At 43.0% G+C, this 16,483-nt stretch overlaps 1 protein-coding gene across 2 annotated transcripts in view; it reads right to left on the reverse strand.

The window, feature by feature from the left end:
• Positions 1-16,483, reverse strand: part of LOC126461372 (cystathionine beta-synthase) — a 169,843-nt gene that overhangs the window by 39,909 nt on the left and 113,451 nt on the right. For both annotated transcript variants that reach the window (XM_050095991.1, XM_050095992.1), the window contains exons 5-8: positions 16,167-16,381; positions 13,437-13,716; positions 13,247-13,339; positions 4,738-4,915 (exon numbers count right to left, since the gene is read on the reverse strand). In XM_050095991.1, the coding sequence (XP_049951948.1) occupies positions 4,738-4,915; positions 13,247-13,339; positions 13,437-13,716; positions 16,167-16,381 (766 nt within the window). The remainder of the gene's footprint in view (positions 1-4,737; positions 4,916-13,246; positions 13,340-13,436; positions 13,717-16,166; positions 16,382-16,483) is intronic.

Here is a 16,483-nt window from a genome sequence, read left to right on the forward strand (position 1 = left end):
AAACTTGAGTCGAGGACTTTACCTACCATGCATTCACACCTACCTCTACATCTACATGATTTCTAGCAATCCACACTTAAGTGCTTAACAGAGGATTCATCGAACCACTGTCAGACTGTTTCTCCGCCATTCCATTGCTGAACAGAATGTGGGAAAAATGAACACCTAAATCTTTCCGTGTGAGCTCTGATTTCTCTTACTTTATTATGATGAACATTTCTCCCTATTCAGGTGGTCATCAACAAAATATTTTTGCATTCAGGGGGGAAAGTTGTTGATTGAAATTTTGTGAAAGGATCTCGCCACAAGAAAAAAACAGCTTGTTTTAATGACTTATTACTCCAACTTTGGTGAAGGAATTTTGAGTAACCGCATTTAATAACTCTGCTATAGTGGCACTGTCATACATCACATCACTGTAGCTATTTTACAGAGAAGATAGTGATTGTGTCTTGGCTGCTGGTGTACTTTGCATATGAACAGAATCTCTTTAGATATTCTGCCAAAGTCTCATGATGTATCATGCAGCGTAACTTGCTGTGACAGTGCGAGAGAGAGACAAAGATATTGTTTATTACTCTGTGGTGGTCAGCGCTCACATAATTATTCTTAGGATATAGAGTTTTATGTTCTTGTTAAGAGTAATTTTAGGAGAGGAGAGCCATTCTTGTGATGCAAAAAATCGACACCATTGCGAGTTTTTGATTCACATTGTAAAATATAAGTGTATATGGAAGGAAATCAGTTAATATAACAATAAAGTCTTGTTCATTTCAAGAAGGTACGTCTTATTATACACCTAGCGATATACTGCTATTGTGATTTACTAATAAACACCAGCTTGAGAACAGTTCCGATGGGACCGTTCAGTTTTAGTGAAATAGTTCAATGTTTTCTTCGGAAAAGAAGTCACTTCATGGATCACTCAAATCCACAATAGTAACTGGACATTTATCAGAACTGAAAGCAATCTGATTGCTATGCAACAGAGCCTGAAGAATATTTCTCCGTACTTTGGTTACCGCTTTCAGCTCAACACGGTATCTGCAGCATCTGGAGCAGATTTCTACAACAGCAGAAGCATGTAATCGCTATCAGTTTCACACACCACCCTGTGTACGCTGTATGTATTTACCCACAACAGTGAACATACAGTTACTCACACATATAGCCCAGCCTCTCCTACTATGCCTGAGACCTCACATACCCACGGTCTGACAACAACAAAGGAGCATTCCTCTTGTAACTCACTATCACCCAGGACTGGAGCAACTGAATCACAGTCTCTGACAGGGTCTTGACTATGTCTCGTCATACCCTGAAATCAGAAATACCTTACCACTATCCTCCCCCACCCTCCTAACAGAAATATTCTGCCTTACACCAAACCCCCACAATACCCTTGTCTAACCCTACTTCATCCCCACTCCCAACCTCTTGCGTCATGGACCATATCCCTGCAATAGACCCAAATACAAGACTTTTTCCATACATTCTCCCATTTTCACCTACTCCAGTCTTCAGTCATGTCACAGGCATCTCACACCTGTGAAAGCAACCAAGTAATCTACAAACTAAACTGCAACCACTGTGCTGCTTTCTACGTGAGCATGATGACTAACAAGCTGTCTGTCCATTTGAATGGCCACCACCTAGCTGTGGCCAAGAGAGAGCTGGATCACCCAGTTGCTGAACATTATGCCCAACACGATGTGCTTCACTTCAATAACTGCTTAACAGCCTGCACTATCTGGATCATTGGATCATTCCTATCACCACCAGGTTTTCTGAATTGCACAGGTGGGAACTCTCCCTACAACATATCCTTCCTTCCTGTAACCCCCCTGGCCTCAACCTCTGCTAGTTCGTGTACTCCACCTATCTACCTCCTTACCTGCTCCCACTCCAGCACTACAAATGCCGTCTATTCTGCCAATGCATCTAAAGTCTTTTCCCCTTCTCTACTTCTCCCCCCCCCTCCCCCCCTCCCCCCCTCTTGCACATGCACAGCCTTTCCCAACTCTCCACCTAGGAGCCCTATTCTGAACCCACCACATTCCTGCACACTCTAACAGACAGCACAACATCTTCCCTTACACCTATCCTAATAACCCTCCCCTTCCCATTCCCATCCTGTGCCTCCTCATTACTCCACCACCCACCCCAGGTTGCCGCTCACATTAGACGCAATCAGAGCCCACACTCGGGCCACGGCAGCTGGAGACAGTAGCCATGAGTGTGCGACTTGTGCTTATATATCTCTCTCTCTTTGTGTGTGTGTGTGTGTGTGTGTGTGTGTGTGTGTGTGTGTGTGTGTGTGTGTGTGTTTGTGTGTTATTTCTGAATTCTGAAGGAGGACTTTTTGTCCTAAATCTTAAATATTTAGCAGTTTTTTCATTGCACCTGTCTGCAACTCAATGCCTCCTCTATGTGGCGAGTAGCAGTCTACCCTTTTCGTAATACTCTTAAATCCAATAACAAGTTAGAATTAACATACAGTCCTGTATTTTAACACTCTTATACAAATCCACTCGACAAATTTCTGGAGGTATGCAGACTGAAAATAAAATGTTAATAAGAAGTACATGCATGGTCCTTCTTAACAAAACAGGTGAAATTATTTGAGAGATAAATAAGGCAAACTGTGTGTTAATGACTACTCACTAATTTAGTAACCAAAGGCTCCTTTCCAGAAAACAGGATGAGAGAAGAAGCTAGTAATGTTTATTGTGAGGGTTATCTACAAAGTAAAGACAAATCAGTGAAAATTAACTATTGTTATTCATTCTTTTATGTGTACAATTTCACAAGTCACAAGATCTGTGCTGTGACACTGTCATGTTGGAAATAATACCAAGAAAATAACAGGGGACTACCAGGATGGTATTTTGGAAACTGAGATCAACAATAGATAGCATATTTTACATTAAGACCAGCAACAAAAAGTATGGGAATGCAACAACCACATCCATTACCTGTTCATTGACCATAAGAAAGCCTACAATGTAGTGCACAAAGCAATGGCATAAAAAACATAACAAATACAGAATCCCTAAGAAACTCACCAGGCTGGTAAAAATTTGTACGGAGAATGATAACTGTGGCTCATTATCGGACTGTTTTGAGAACAAAACTGGACTGGAGCAAGCTAATGCACTATCCCCACTTATCTTCAACCTCATCATGGAGAAAGCAGTAAGAGAAACCAAGCAAGCACCATCACAATAACCAACAACACATACTGGCCAATGCAGATGAGAGTTTTAATATGGAAAAACAGTGGTGAAACTGAAGTACTGTTCAAGAACTAAATTAAACCACTATGAAAATTTGCATATAAAAATTAATGAAGAAAAGACAAAATACATAACCAGACAAAGGGAAAAAATTAGTACAAAACAATGTAATGATCTTCATACAGAAAACTACACTTTCAAGAACACACTGAACTTCAAATACCTTGTTGTAAATATAAATAATGCAGCAGAAGTCAAATGCCAAATTATACTATGGAATGCAAACAAAGTTTACTTTTTGCTCCAGACACTTCTGTCCTCCACCTCCTGACAAGTAAAACTAAGCAAAAACTCTACAACACAATCACCAGACCTGTACTGCTATACGGAGTGGAATCATGGAGCATGAACAAAAGAGAAGGGCACCAACTCTCAGTATCTGAAAACAAAGCGCGCAGAAAAAGTTTTTGGCCAGCATTTGACCAGGTGACACAAAGATGGATTTGGAGATCCCACGATGAACTAGTTAAACTAGCCTGCCAATTTTTGGAAGCAAACATCAGCAAAAAGAGCCATTTGCAATAGACAAGCCTTGTTGTCAGAATCGACCTTGGCAGAATAGTCCCTCAAATATATGGCAGGAAGATGGATGATCAAGAAGTAGAGGCAAGGTGAGGCCAAGTGATAGGTACCACTGAATGGAAGGAAGTGGCAAGAGACATGAAGAACTAGAGGTAGATAGTATGACCGGCACAGAATGGTCGTGTCCCAAAGAAGCAATAGAGTGACCGAGTTCACGCCCAATCTCACAACATTTATAGACACATAATTAGATGTGGAAAAATGACTAAAAGTACACTCTGAACATACAACAATAAAAAATATAATTTTTTACCTATAATTTCTATACTTTTCCTCTCCTTTTTGAGTCTACCTATAGAAGTAGACAATTTACATTATTTTCACATGGAAGATAAATGCCAATTTTTATGAGACCTAGACTGTAGTCCATCAATATTGTGTCTGTGTATGTTGTCAAAACCCAATAATAAAAGTATAAATAAAAAATTCAGAGGAAGTATCAATATCTATTCTTCTTCATCCTCATTGTGTCATATTTAAGGAGGGTTAATCTTGGTCAATATATCCACATCACAAGGAAACATCATACATGGCAAATTGCTGGTAATTAATTATAATAAATTTTGTTACAATAATGGTCACACACAATATTTGCAATAACATGAGGAAGAAGAAACCAAATCAAAATATTCCATAAAAGATAATCCATCACACTTAAAATTCATATCACACTTAAAATGCAAAAGAGTTAAATGGTATAGAAAACAGTCTACTACCTAGATTTTGGAAAATTTGTCAAGAAAAATTCATTCCAGATATTTAATCAATCTGGTCTAGACTCTAATACACCTTTATGTAATTTGCACAATGTGTAAATACATAAAATATTTACACAGATGGAACTGTTACAACTGCTTACCAATGCTGACTGGAGCCATCATCTTCAAAAAATTCTCTTGCCTGCATCCACTGGTCACTAACAAACTTTGTCATATAATTTCGTAGCCCATCAGGAAGTAGTACCACACACCGCTGGCCTTCCTTTAATGAAGCAGCAGCCTTCAGAGCCCCTGACATTGCTGAACCACTGCTCCCACCTACAGCAAATGAGTTTAGTACATTCAGATGATCAAATAAAATTGACTCTACAGTGAAAAATTCATTGATAATGTGCCTTAAACAAGACAGTATTCTACCAGACAAGTACACCTTTGTCTTTCATCTACGTATGCACCATCTGGCCAATTGTGGGATGGATCTCACATCCTCTCCTTCCCTCTTTCCTGACGAAGCAACCGTTGGTTGCGAAAGCTTGAATTTTGTGTGATGTTTGTGTTTGTTTGTGTGTCTATCGACCTGCCAGCACTTTCGTTTGGTAAGTCACATCATCTTTGTTTTTAGATATATCTTTCCCACATGAAATGTTTCCTCTATTATATTCATACCATTAATTTGAACCCAACAATTACATTTGTTATTGTCACTGTTGCATTTCGAAATCTTTTCTGTCGTCTTATTTTCTCTTTCTGTTTTTGCCAGTAGTTTAACTTTGTATTCAGCTTCTCCTTTTTACCGGAATCTACTATACAATTTTATCCCGCCTATATATACTCAATAATACGTAACCCACTTCCAAACCATAAGCAAAAAAATTTTTTTCCGCTTTCAACACTACCGTTTCTAGTTCACAAACAGTTCCCTTCACCTATTAAACAACAATTTCGGCTAGTTCTAATAACTTTCGCTTTATTTCCATTTCCGTTTTTCCCACATCACTGATAATTTTTAGCCACATCACACAGGTTTTAACGTCATTATTTCTTCGTCAGACAATTGTTAGCCTCATTTTCATAATCTGCCATCACAAAACCACTCCTTTTAATACACTCCTGGAAATTGAAATAAGAACACCGTGAATTCATTGTCCCAGGAAGGGGAAACTTTATTGACACATTCCTGGGGTCAGATACATCACATGATCACACTGACAGAACCACAGGCACATAGACACAGGCAACAGAGCATGCACAACGTCGGCACTAGTACAGTGTATATCCACCTTTCGCAGCAATGCCGGCTGCTATTCTCCCATGGAGACGATCGTAGAGATGCTGGATGTAGTCCTGTGGAACGGTTTGCCATGCCATTTCCACCTGGCGCCTCAGTTGGACCAGCGTTCGTGCTGGACGTGCAGACCGCGTGAGACGACGCTTCATCCAGTCCCAAACATACTCAATGGGGGACAGATCCGGAGATCTTGCTGGCCAGGGTAGTTGACTTACACCTTCTAGAGCACGTTGGGTGGCACGGGATACATGCAGACGTGCATTGTCCTGTTGGAACAGCAAGTTCCCTTGCCGGTCTAGGAATGGTAGAACGATGAGTTCGATGACGGTTTGGATGTACCGTGCACTATTCAGTGTCCCCTCGACGATCACCAGTGGTGTACGGCCAGTGTAGGAGATCGCTCCCCACACCATGATGCCGTGTGTTGGCCCTGTGTGCCTCGGTCGTGTGCAGTCCTGATTGTGGCGCTCACCTGCACGGCGCCAAACACGCATACGACCATCATTGGCACCAAGGCAGAAGCGACTCTCATCGCTGAAGACGACACGTCTCCATTTGTCCCTCCATTCACGCCTGTCGCGACACCACTGGAGGCGGGCTGCACGATTTTGGGGCGTGAGCGGAAGACGGCCTAACGGTGTGCGGGACCGTAGCCCAGCTTCATGGAGATGGTTACGAATGGTCCTCCCCGATACCCCAGGAGCAACAGTGTCCCTAATTTGCTGGGAAGTGGCGGTGCGGTCCCCTACGGCACTGCGTAGGATCCTACGGTCTTGGCGTGCATCCGTGCGTCGCTGCGGTCCGGTCCCAGGTCGACGGGCACGTGCACCTTCTGCCGACCACTGGCGACAACATCGATGTACTGTGGAGACCTCACGCCCCACGTGTTGAGCAATTCGGCGGTACGTCCACCCGGCCTCCCGCATGCCCACTATACGCCCTCGCTCAAAGTCCGTCAACTGCACATACGGTTCACGTCCACGCTGTCGCGGCATGTTACCAGTGTTAAAGACTGCGATGGAGCTCCGTATGCCACGGCAAACTGGCTGACACTGACGGCGGCGGTGCACAAATGCTGCGCAGCTAGCGCCATTCGACGGCCAACACCGTGGTTCCTGGTGTGTCCGCTGTGCCGTGCGTGTGATCATTGCTTGTACAGCCCTCTCGCAGTGTCCGGAGCAAGTATGGTGGGTCTGACACACCGGTGTCAATGTGTTCTTTTTTCCATTTCCAGGAGTGTACATTTACACGCAGTTTTTTCGAAATTTTCCTGAATTTCTCCACCGTTTAACGTGTTTTGGTGGCAACACAACCACCTAACCTTTGTGCACATCGTTGTCTACCAATCCAAGTTCACCACAGGATCAACATAGCCCAGCTTTAACCAACACTTTTTCGCCTTTTTTCACACCAGATCTCCAGTTACTTTCTAGTTCACCTATATCTCTCCCCATATATTTTTATTTTCATTTTCATTTCAGCCTCATGTTACACCTTCCACCTTCTAATACCATGTCACCCTCACAACACCCCGCAATGACCCCATTAAGTTTTATTTACATTCCCTCCGCAAACATGCCTTCGCCCTAGCCAGATTACGCTCGCATATTTTATTTTCTCAGGCTTGTCTGACATTTGGCATTACCCCCACAGGCCTCACACTTAAAGTTCCCATCTCTGGCTGCAACCCTTCTTTCCATCAGTCCCTATACCAGTTCCAAACTGAACAATCCATTGCCCTCACCCACTTAAGCCTTCACCTACACATCAACTCAGCCAATGAACACACCCGTCAACTCCTATCCTTAATAGAAGTCCTCAATCTTTCCTCTCCCACATCCACACCGGCTGTTCAGAGCATCCTCCTACAGGCCAACAGCAAATTAGAACAGCATGCCACCCTCCACCTCAAAAAACTATCCAATCTCCTGGTTTCCCACCTACGGAAAGGCAACTCACTGACCCTTCACAACCTTTCCAGCAAACCTCAACCTCCTCTCACTGCACACAAACCCAGTCTCTCCCGTATACTCAATCTCCCACTTCCAGCTCCACTCCCTCCAAAACCTCAAAATTCCAATCAACACAATCTGGAACCATGACACCCTAATTCAGTAGTTAACCTTTCCTCCAAACCTCTCTCCCAATCTGAAACCTCAGTCCTATCCAAAGGCCTCACCTTCAGCCCCACTCCCAGATTCAACCAAACAGTCCTCGTCAAAGATTTACTGTCCTACACTCGTACTCTCTGCTGGAAATATCACTTTGCCACAAAGAAAAGTGATCCTAATCCTACTCCTAATAATCCAACTTCCCAAGACACTATCCAAATTGAACCCTGCCTGGAACAGTTCCGTCCTCCGTCACAGCGGGACCCACCTCCTCTTCCTCAAAATCACCCTCTCCAAACCTTCCAGGAATTTCTGACTTCCAGCCTTGCCTCTCAATCCTTCTTTAAAAACCTTAATCCTACTCCCAACATCACTACTGCTGACGAGCAGGCTATCCGTGATCTGAAGGCTGACCGATCCATCGTCACTCTTCCGGCGGACAAGGATTCCACGACCCTGGTACTTGATCGTCGGGAGTATGTGGCTGAGGGACTGCATCAGCTTTCGGACAACACCACATACAAAGTTTGCCAAGGTAATCCCATTCCTGATGTCCAGGCGGAGCTTCAAGCAATCCTCAGAACATTAGGCCCCCTACAAAACCTTTCACCTGACTCCATCAACCTCCTGACCCCATCGACACCCCGCACCCCTACCTTCTACCTTCTTCCTAAAATTCACAAACCCAATCATCCCGGCCGCCCCATTGTAGCTGGTTACCAAGCCCCCACAGAACGTATCTCTGCCTACGTAGATCAACACCTTCAACGCCTGGAATCCTTACCCGATCTGTTACCCCCGGAAACCATCCTTGTAACCATTGATGCCACTTCCTTATACACAAATATTCCGCACGTCCAGGGCCTCGCTGGATGGAGCACTTCCTTTCACGCCGATCACCTGCCACCCTACCTAAAACCTCTTTCCTCATTATCTTAGCCAGCTTCATCCTGACCCACAACTTCTTCACTTTTGAAGGCCAGACATACCAACAATTAAAGGGAACAGCCATGGGTACCAGGATGGCCCCCTCGTATGCCAACCTATTCATGGGTCACTTAGAGGAAGCCTTCTTGGTTACCCAGGCCTGCCAACCCAAAGTTTGGTACAGATTTATTGATGACATCTTGACATCTTCATGATCTGGACTCACAGTGAAGAAGAACTCCAGAATTTCCTCTCCAACCTGAAATATGGCTTCCCGGCTATTACACAAGTTGAAAATATGGTCACTATTTTTTATAAACTTAAATTTGCCATATTTCGTGACAGTACCTTTTCCATTAGACGTTTGCAAGCAAATATAAGTCTTGGCTTCAGTTGTCTAAGTATGATTCCACAATGCATCGTTGTCGGCTGCAGAAAATGACGTGGTTCAACGTGTTTCTCTCATTTTGGTGTTTCAAATACAGTTTCTTCAAATGTAGTTTCTTCTTTTTAGATAATACAAAAATAATAGTTAACATAATTCAAAATTATTTATGACTGCGACCTTCACATTGTTCTTCCGTCAACACACACCAAGAGTTAGCTTCCGACTCGGACTGACTATAGTCAAAGACTACTCCAACGTCAAAGATATTTTACACAATCAGTTTCTTTGCTATTCTTCGATACATTTTCTAATAGTAATCAATATGCTTTTACTCTCAAAAACAGAAGTAAATTAACATATAATAAGACAAATTATAATAAATTCTGACAAAAATATAAGAAAACATTTTCAATTCAGTATCGACAAATACGGTAAAAAAAATAACATCTCCCAGATCCATTACAAACCTCAGCTCCTTTGGTTCCATCAGATTCACCTGGTCCTACTCCAAATCCCACGCCACTTTCCTTGACGTTGACCTCCATCTGTCCAATGGCCAGCTTCACACGTCCGTCCACATCAAACCCACCAACAAGCAACAGTACCTCCATTATGACAGCTGCCACCCATTCCACATCAAACGGTCCCTTTCCTACAGCCTAGGTCTTCGTGGCAAACAAATCTGCTCCAGTCTGGAATCCCTGAACCATTACACCAACAACCTGGAAACAGCTTTCGCATCCTGCAACTACCCTCCCGACCTGGTACAGAAGCAAATAACCAGAGCCACTTCCTCATCCCCTCAAACCCAGAACCTCCCACAGAAGAACCACACAAGTGCCCCACTTGTGACAGGATACTTTCCGGGACTGGATCAGACTCTGAATGTGGCTCTCCAGCAGGGATACGGCTTCCTCAAATCCTGCCCTGAAATGAGATCCATCCTTCATGAAATCCTCCCCACTCCACCAAGAGTGTCTTTCCGCCGTCCACCTAACCTTCGTAACCTCTTAGTTCATCCCTATGAAATCCCCAAACCACCTTCCCTACCCTCTGGCTCCTACCCCTGTAACCGCCCCCAGTGTAAAACCTGTCCCATGCACCCTCCCACCACCACCTACTCCAGTCCTGTAAGCCGGAAGGTGTACACGATCAAAGGCAGAGCAAAGTGTGAAATCACCCATGTGATTTACCAACTGACCTGCCTACACTGTGACGCATTCTATGTGGGAATGACCAGCAACAAACTGTCCATTCACAAGAATGGACATAGGCACACAGTGTTTGTTGGTAATGACGATCACCCTGTGGGTAAACATGCCTTAGTGCATGGCCAGCACATCTTGGCACAGTGTTACACCGTCCGGGTTATCTGGATACTTCCCACTAACACCAACCTATCCGAACTCTGGAGATGGGAACTTGCCCTTCAATATATCCTCTCTTCCCGTTATCCACCAGGCCTCAATCTCCGCTAATTTCAAGTTGCCGCCACTCATACCTCACCTGTCATTCAACATCATCTTTGCCTCTGCACTTCCGCCTCGACTGACATCTCTGCCCAAACTCTTTGCCTTTGAATATGTCTGCTTGTGTCTGTATATGTATGGATGGATATGTGTGTGTGTGCGAGTGTATACCTGCCCTTTTTCCCCCCTAAGGTAAGTCTTTCCGCTCCCGGGATTGGAATGGCTCCTTACCCTCTCCTTAAAACCCACATCCTTTCGTCTTTCCTTCTCCTTCCCTCTTTCCTGACGAAGTAACCGTTGGTTGCGAAAGCTTGAATTTTGTGTGATGTTTGTGTTTGTTTGTGTGTCTATCGACCTGCCAGCGCTTTTGTTTGGTAAGTCACATCATCTTTGTTATTAGATATACATACACACATACATACATACACATCCAGTAGCCACAGTCCCTGCAGACCACATGTACCTTCCACGAACAACCTCCATTCCTTTCTGTTTCACGCTCAGTTCGGCCAGATCTCTTCAGTCTTCAGGGCTGCCAGGTCCTTCACCAGATTGTCCATCCAGCCACGTCTTTGTCATCCTGTGGGGTGCCTAGTGTTCAGTTTCCCCTCAAATGCTTTCTTTGTCTGTCTTTCTTCTGGCATGTTGGCTACATTGTCTGCCCACTGGATTCTTTTGCTCTTTGGCTTCTGTAGTATTGCTGATTGCTGCATCAAGAGGAGGGTTTCCTCATTCCTCCTCCTTCTCCATTCTCCTTTATCTAAGATTGGTCTCCATATTTTCCTTTCAAATATTAATAGTTTTTCCTCTTTGTGTTTTGTCAGGCTCCAGGTTTGTGAATCATATATGATTGTGTTATAGTTTCTCATCTTAGTAACATCAGACCACCTACCTCAAGAAATTCTTGTTGCGCTTGTCTTCTTCCTAATTGCATGAACTCAATTATACCTTGATTCACTCTTAGCCCAACCTTCTGTGCATAGTTGTCCATTTCCTGGGAGATTTCTTTGAACTGATGGATTGATTCACTTAGGACTAATATATCATCTGAATATGCAAAACAATTTAGATTACCATCCATCTGCATTCCAGCCCATTCCTGTTTCCTGCATTTCCTTACTACTTTCTGTAAGATGATATTGAATAGAACACATGAGAGACCTGTCTCAGTCTCTAACTTTTCTGAGGTGACCCTTTAGAAACACATAGCTGACATTGATCCATTCATACAAGTTTACATCGTTCTCACTAGCTTCTCAAGGCTTCTGAAGTCACACAGGGCATTGTAGAGACTATTCCTGTGGCACTGTTGTACGCATGTTGAAAAATCAACAAACAGACTACAAATATTTTATCATATTCCCAATGTTTTTCAGACAATATTCTTAGGATGAAAATGTGATCTACAGTCAACTGGCTGGGTCAAAAGCCAGCATTCTCTAGGCATGTTTGTAATTACAACAATGATAGACTGTACCTTGTAGATTACATTCAGAAAGCTTACACCTCTGTAGTTATCCCATTCCATTTTGCTTCCCTTCTTGTATATTGGGCATATTATGGTCAGTTTCTATTCTCTTGGCTGTGTCTCATTTACATCAACTGGATAAGTTTATATCTTTCTAAGTGCAAGCTTTCCCCTCCTCCTCTGATTAATACTCTTCCCTGGGGCCTTGTTGTTTCTGAGTTTTTTTATTACAGTCACTTCTTATTATTCTTCATCTTTGTTGGCATCAGACCCCAAGAACACTGTAACCAAGACAGAAGTTAAAAAAACCTATTCAAAACTGCCCTAACATACTGTCCCTGTTGGTCACTCTTGTGTCGTCCCCACAAGCACTGATCACTGATGAATGCTCCAAAAGTAGAGTGGCTCAGACACATTAAGAAGCTGGAGAAGGTTATGTGCAGCTGATTACATAGATATTTCCAGTGATTTTGACATCATGGAAATCAACAGATCCTTCGTGTGTTGGCTTACATTCACAGAAAATCGTATACAGAAAGAAGTATTTTTCTATTTAGCAGTATTTTCCAATAACAAAATTTTACAGTGGGAGGTCTATGTCTAATGCTTGTTATGCTAAGGAACCGTCTTTGATGCTGTGATACAGTTTTTGTGTGTGTGTGTGTGTGTGTGTGTGTGTGTGTGTGTGTGTGTGTGTAATTGAATTTATCATTCCATAACCTCATTCAATGAATTGTTAATATATTAATTCAACAGACTGTCTTGATTTGTAGCAGTACTCGTCATCAGAGAAACCAAATCTCAAATAGGAATTAATATTGCAAGTATACATAATTCCTGCAGAAACTGTTATCTTTGCTTGGTCACTATTACAACTTCATACAACACTCCTAGTGGAATTACAGCTGCTCTGTAGGTTGCAAGCATTAGACCAAATGTGGGGATCCACTTGTATGTACTAGTCATTAAAAGTTATTTTGTGTCCGAGCACTACTCACCACAAAGTAAGCCTTCTTCTTTAATCAGCTGCCTTGCCATGACAAGTGATTCCTTATCATTTGATTTGACCCATTTATCCACCACACTTCGATCTGAAATGATATTCCAGTCAGCAAAATAACAAACAAAAGCACAAGTGATAAAGTACCTTTCATCAGCTTTAAAATATATACATATACATATTTGTACCCAATACTGTGGGAATGAAATCGTATCCAATTCCTTCCACTTCATAGAAGGTAACATCAGTCTTGTTCAGTTCAGCTGGTTCAGCTAGGATGGAGCCTTCAGGATCAACTCCAACAACAATGCAGTTGGGACATTTCTCCTTCAGCTTACGTCCGACACCTGAGATCGTGCCTCCAGTTCCTGCCCCCATTACTACCATATCAACTTTTCCATCACATTGTTGCAGAATCTCTTCTGCTGTCAGATCATAATGTGCTAAAGGATTTCCTGCATTCCTGTACTGCAAAGATATTATTTAAAAATTACTGTTCAAAAATTTAAAAATTCTGCAGATACGTTTATAACTGTATACTTGATGTGTTACAGAGCCTAATGCACATTCAAACTGTCTATAATCTAAAACTGTGTAAATGAATGTGCAACAGCTCATTAATAGTTATACAGTTTTCTGTAGGCTCAGTGACACATCATAGCAACTGATATGCATGCACATTTTATTCTGCCACTAGAGTAAAATGCTCACAACAAGAAAATGCAGCTATGAAAATAGTTAACATGTAATGACTTTTTAATGAAAATTGAATTAACTCTATTTTGAAGAGACTGGCGTACTGTGAACAACAAATAGAAATGCTCAAAAATAATCATAAAACTGAAAGCTGTCCACAAATTAAGATGAAAGTAAAGTATAAAATCAAGACACAGTTCCCATTTGGGAATTCGTTGGTCATATTAATGTGCTGTAGTAGAAAGGGCCTACATATCAATTGGCAAATGGCGAAGAACCTTTCACATTCAGCACTATCCTTCAGAGTACCTGTTTATACCATGTAGACAAGTATGCAGGGTATAGTAAGCAGCATAATTCAGCTGGATATATGTAATGTCGGTCACAGTTGCCACTGTCTGCTGCATGTATTGTGATGTTTCGTATACTGTTCAGTTCATCTATCATGTTGTATGATTGACTGCGACTCGGAATATCAATAATAAACTGATGCTGTAAGTTATAAGGATTCACTTGCATTAGTAATTAACAAAATGAAATTAATGACTGCCCAAAAGCTCATTGCTCTTATTTACCTTTCCTAAACAGAAAGTTAAAAATGCAGTTTACTTGATTACTCCTCATGTTTGAGCAAAACAATACAGACTTGAAAGGTATTGTTATACCGGAGCCAAGGTAGCCCCTGAGGGGTGGCAACCCATATTACACCACAGAGGATGAGGTTGTCTATGCCCAAGGCGTACCAAAAGCACCATGGTAAACACCAACTATTTACATATAAGATAATGGAAACAGACATTCTGAGCACAAGAGTCCAGCCGAACTGCTCCATGGCCGCCAGCCTCGGACCCTACTCTATCTCCTCCTGCCGCAGGTTGGACCTCGCGCCCTGCCAGGTGCTTCCCGATATTCATCTGCCTCCAAGGTATGGGCGCGCAGTTTTGGGCCCCAGCTCAGCTGGCTTCCAGGGGGTCATTATACAGCCCCCTGGTCAACAAATGTTAGACATACACCTGGACGACAAGGTAGTTTCATGTCACTGCACCCAACTGTGTCTTCGTTTCCTCGAGCAGCCGCAGCCCCAAACGCCGGCTCCTCTCTCACTCCTATCACCGGTCCCTTCCATGGGGCCTATGTTGATGCCCTCCTCAGTTGGTGGATGATCTTCCTGGAGATAGCCAGCAGATGCCTACTGCTACCACTGCGTCGCCGCATACTCCAGACCCGGGACAGCTCCGAGACCTTCCCCTGAACCCACTTCCTGGCCCTTCTTTGGCACTGGCTCGGTTGGATAACACAGACGTCCCCATGCCACTTGCCCAGCCTGACGTCACCTCACAACCGCCACTGCTGCGGCTGCGGCTGCGGCTGCGGCTTTCCAGCCGCCTCGTGCGGAAAGTGGTGCCCTACTCTCCGGCGGCCGGGCACCATCACCTCCTTCAAGAGGACTTAGCTGCAGATCAGCCTATGGCACCGAGCTATATTGGTACTCTCTCCCCCACAGTCGCCCGTGCCACACCAGCTTTTCCAAGGGGTTATGGGTGTTATACCGGAGCCAAGGTAGCCACAGAGGGCCGGCAACCCATATTACACTACACAAGATGAGGTTGTCTATGGCCAAGGCATACCTTTGCACCATGGTAAACACCGACTATTTAGATACAAGATAATGGAAACAGACATTCCGAGCACTACTTCCTGCAGGGGGAGCTCAAGCTACAGCCTGCAGGAAGTATCACTACGCCAAAACCTGATTGGTTGGATACAGCTATTTAGGGGCTAGAACCAGCCCCAAAGTTCAGTTCATGCTGGACGCCGACTTTGTGTACTGCGACCACTGAAGATTATGTCTTTGTCTCTGAATTGGACTGTTACTAGTACGTGTGTGTGTGTGTGTGTGTGTGTGTGTGTGTGTGTGTGTGTGTGTGGTTTGTTACCACGAACCTTTGTGGAAAATCAAAAGTGAAATTTTGTTTGCCTCAATTAGGAGACTTTTACTGGCATCATTGTTGTTACCTTTCATTTGTTGTTCAGTCATCAACCTTGTGAACTTACATCAATCAAAGTTGTGTTTGTGAAAAATTGCGAATTGTCAGTCACAACAGCTATCTCATTTCATAGCATAGTGCTCAGTAACAGCTAAAAAAAAAAAAAAAAAAAAAAAAGGAGAAGGATTATAACTCTCAAACAGAATCCAAATTGCTTTATTTTTTTTTCCTCACCTGATCCAAAATAATAGAATTTGGTATTTCTTTATTCAGTCTTTGTGCAACAGCAATCAGACCCTCAGGTGAGTCAAAAGATGCAGCTGTTGGAGTTCTTATAATTTCTGCACCAAGAGCTCTCAAGGCATCCACTTTTTCATTTGACATTTTTTCAGGCATTACTATTATGCACCGATAACCTTTTACAGCTGATGCCATTGCCAAACCAATTCCTGCAAACAAATTCAAAGTGTCACAATCTTATACAACTGTTCACAGTATCCGACATGAAACTTCAGAAAATTTTAAAAATTCAGTGACTTCATTTCTATCAT

This window comes from Schistocerca serialis, chromosome 1, assembly GCF_023864345.2.
Source record: "Schistocerca serialis cubense isolate TAMUIC-IGC-003099 chromosome 1, iqSchSeri2.2, whole genome shotgun sequence".
Lineage (NCBI taxonomy): Eukaryota > Metazoa > Arthropoda > Insecta > Orthoptera > Acrididae > Schistocerca > Schistocerca serialis.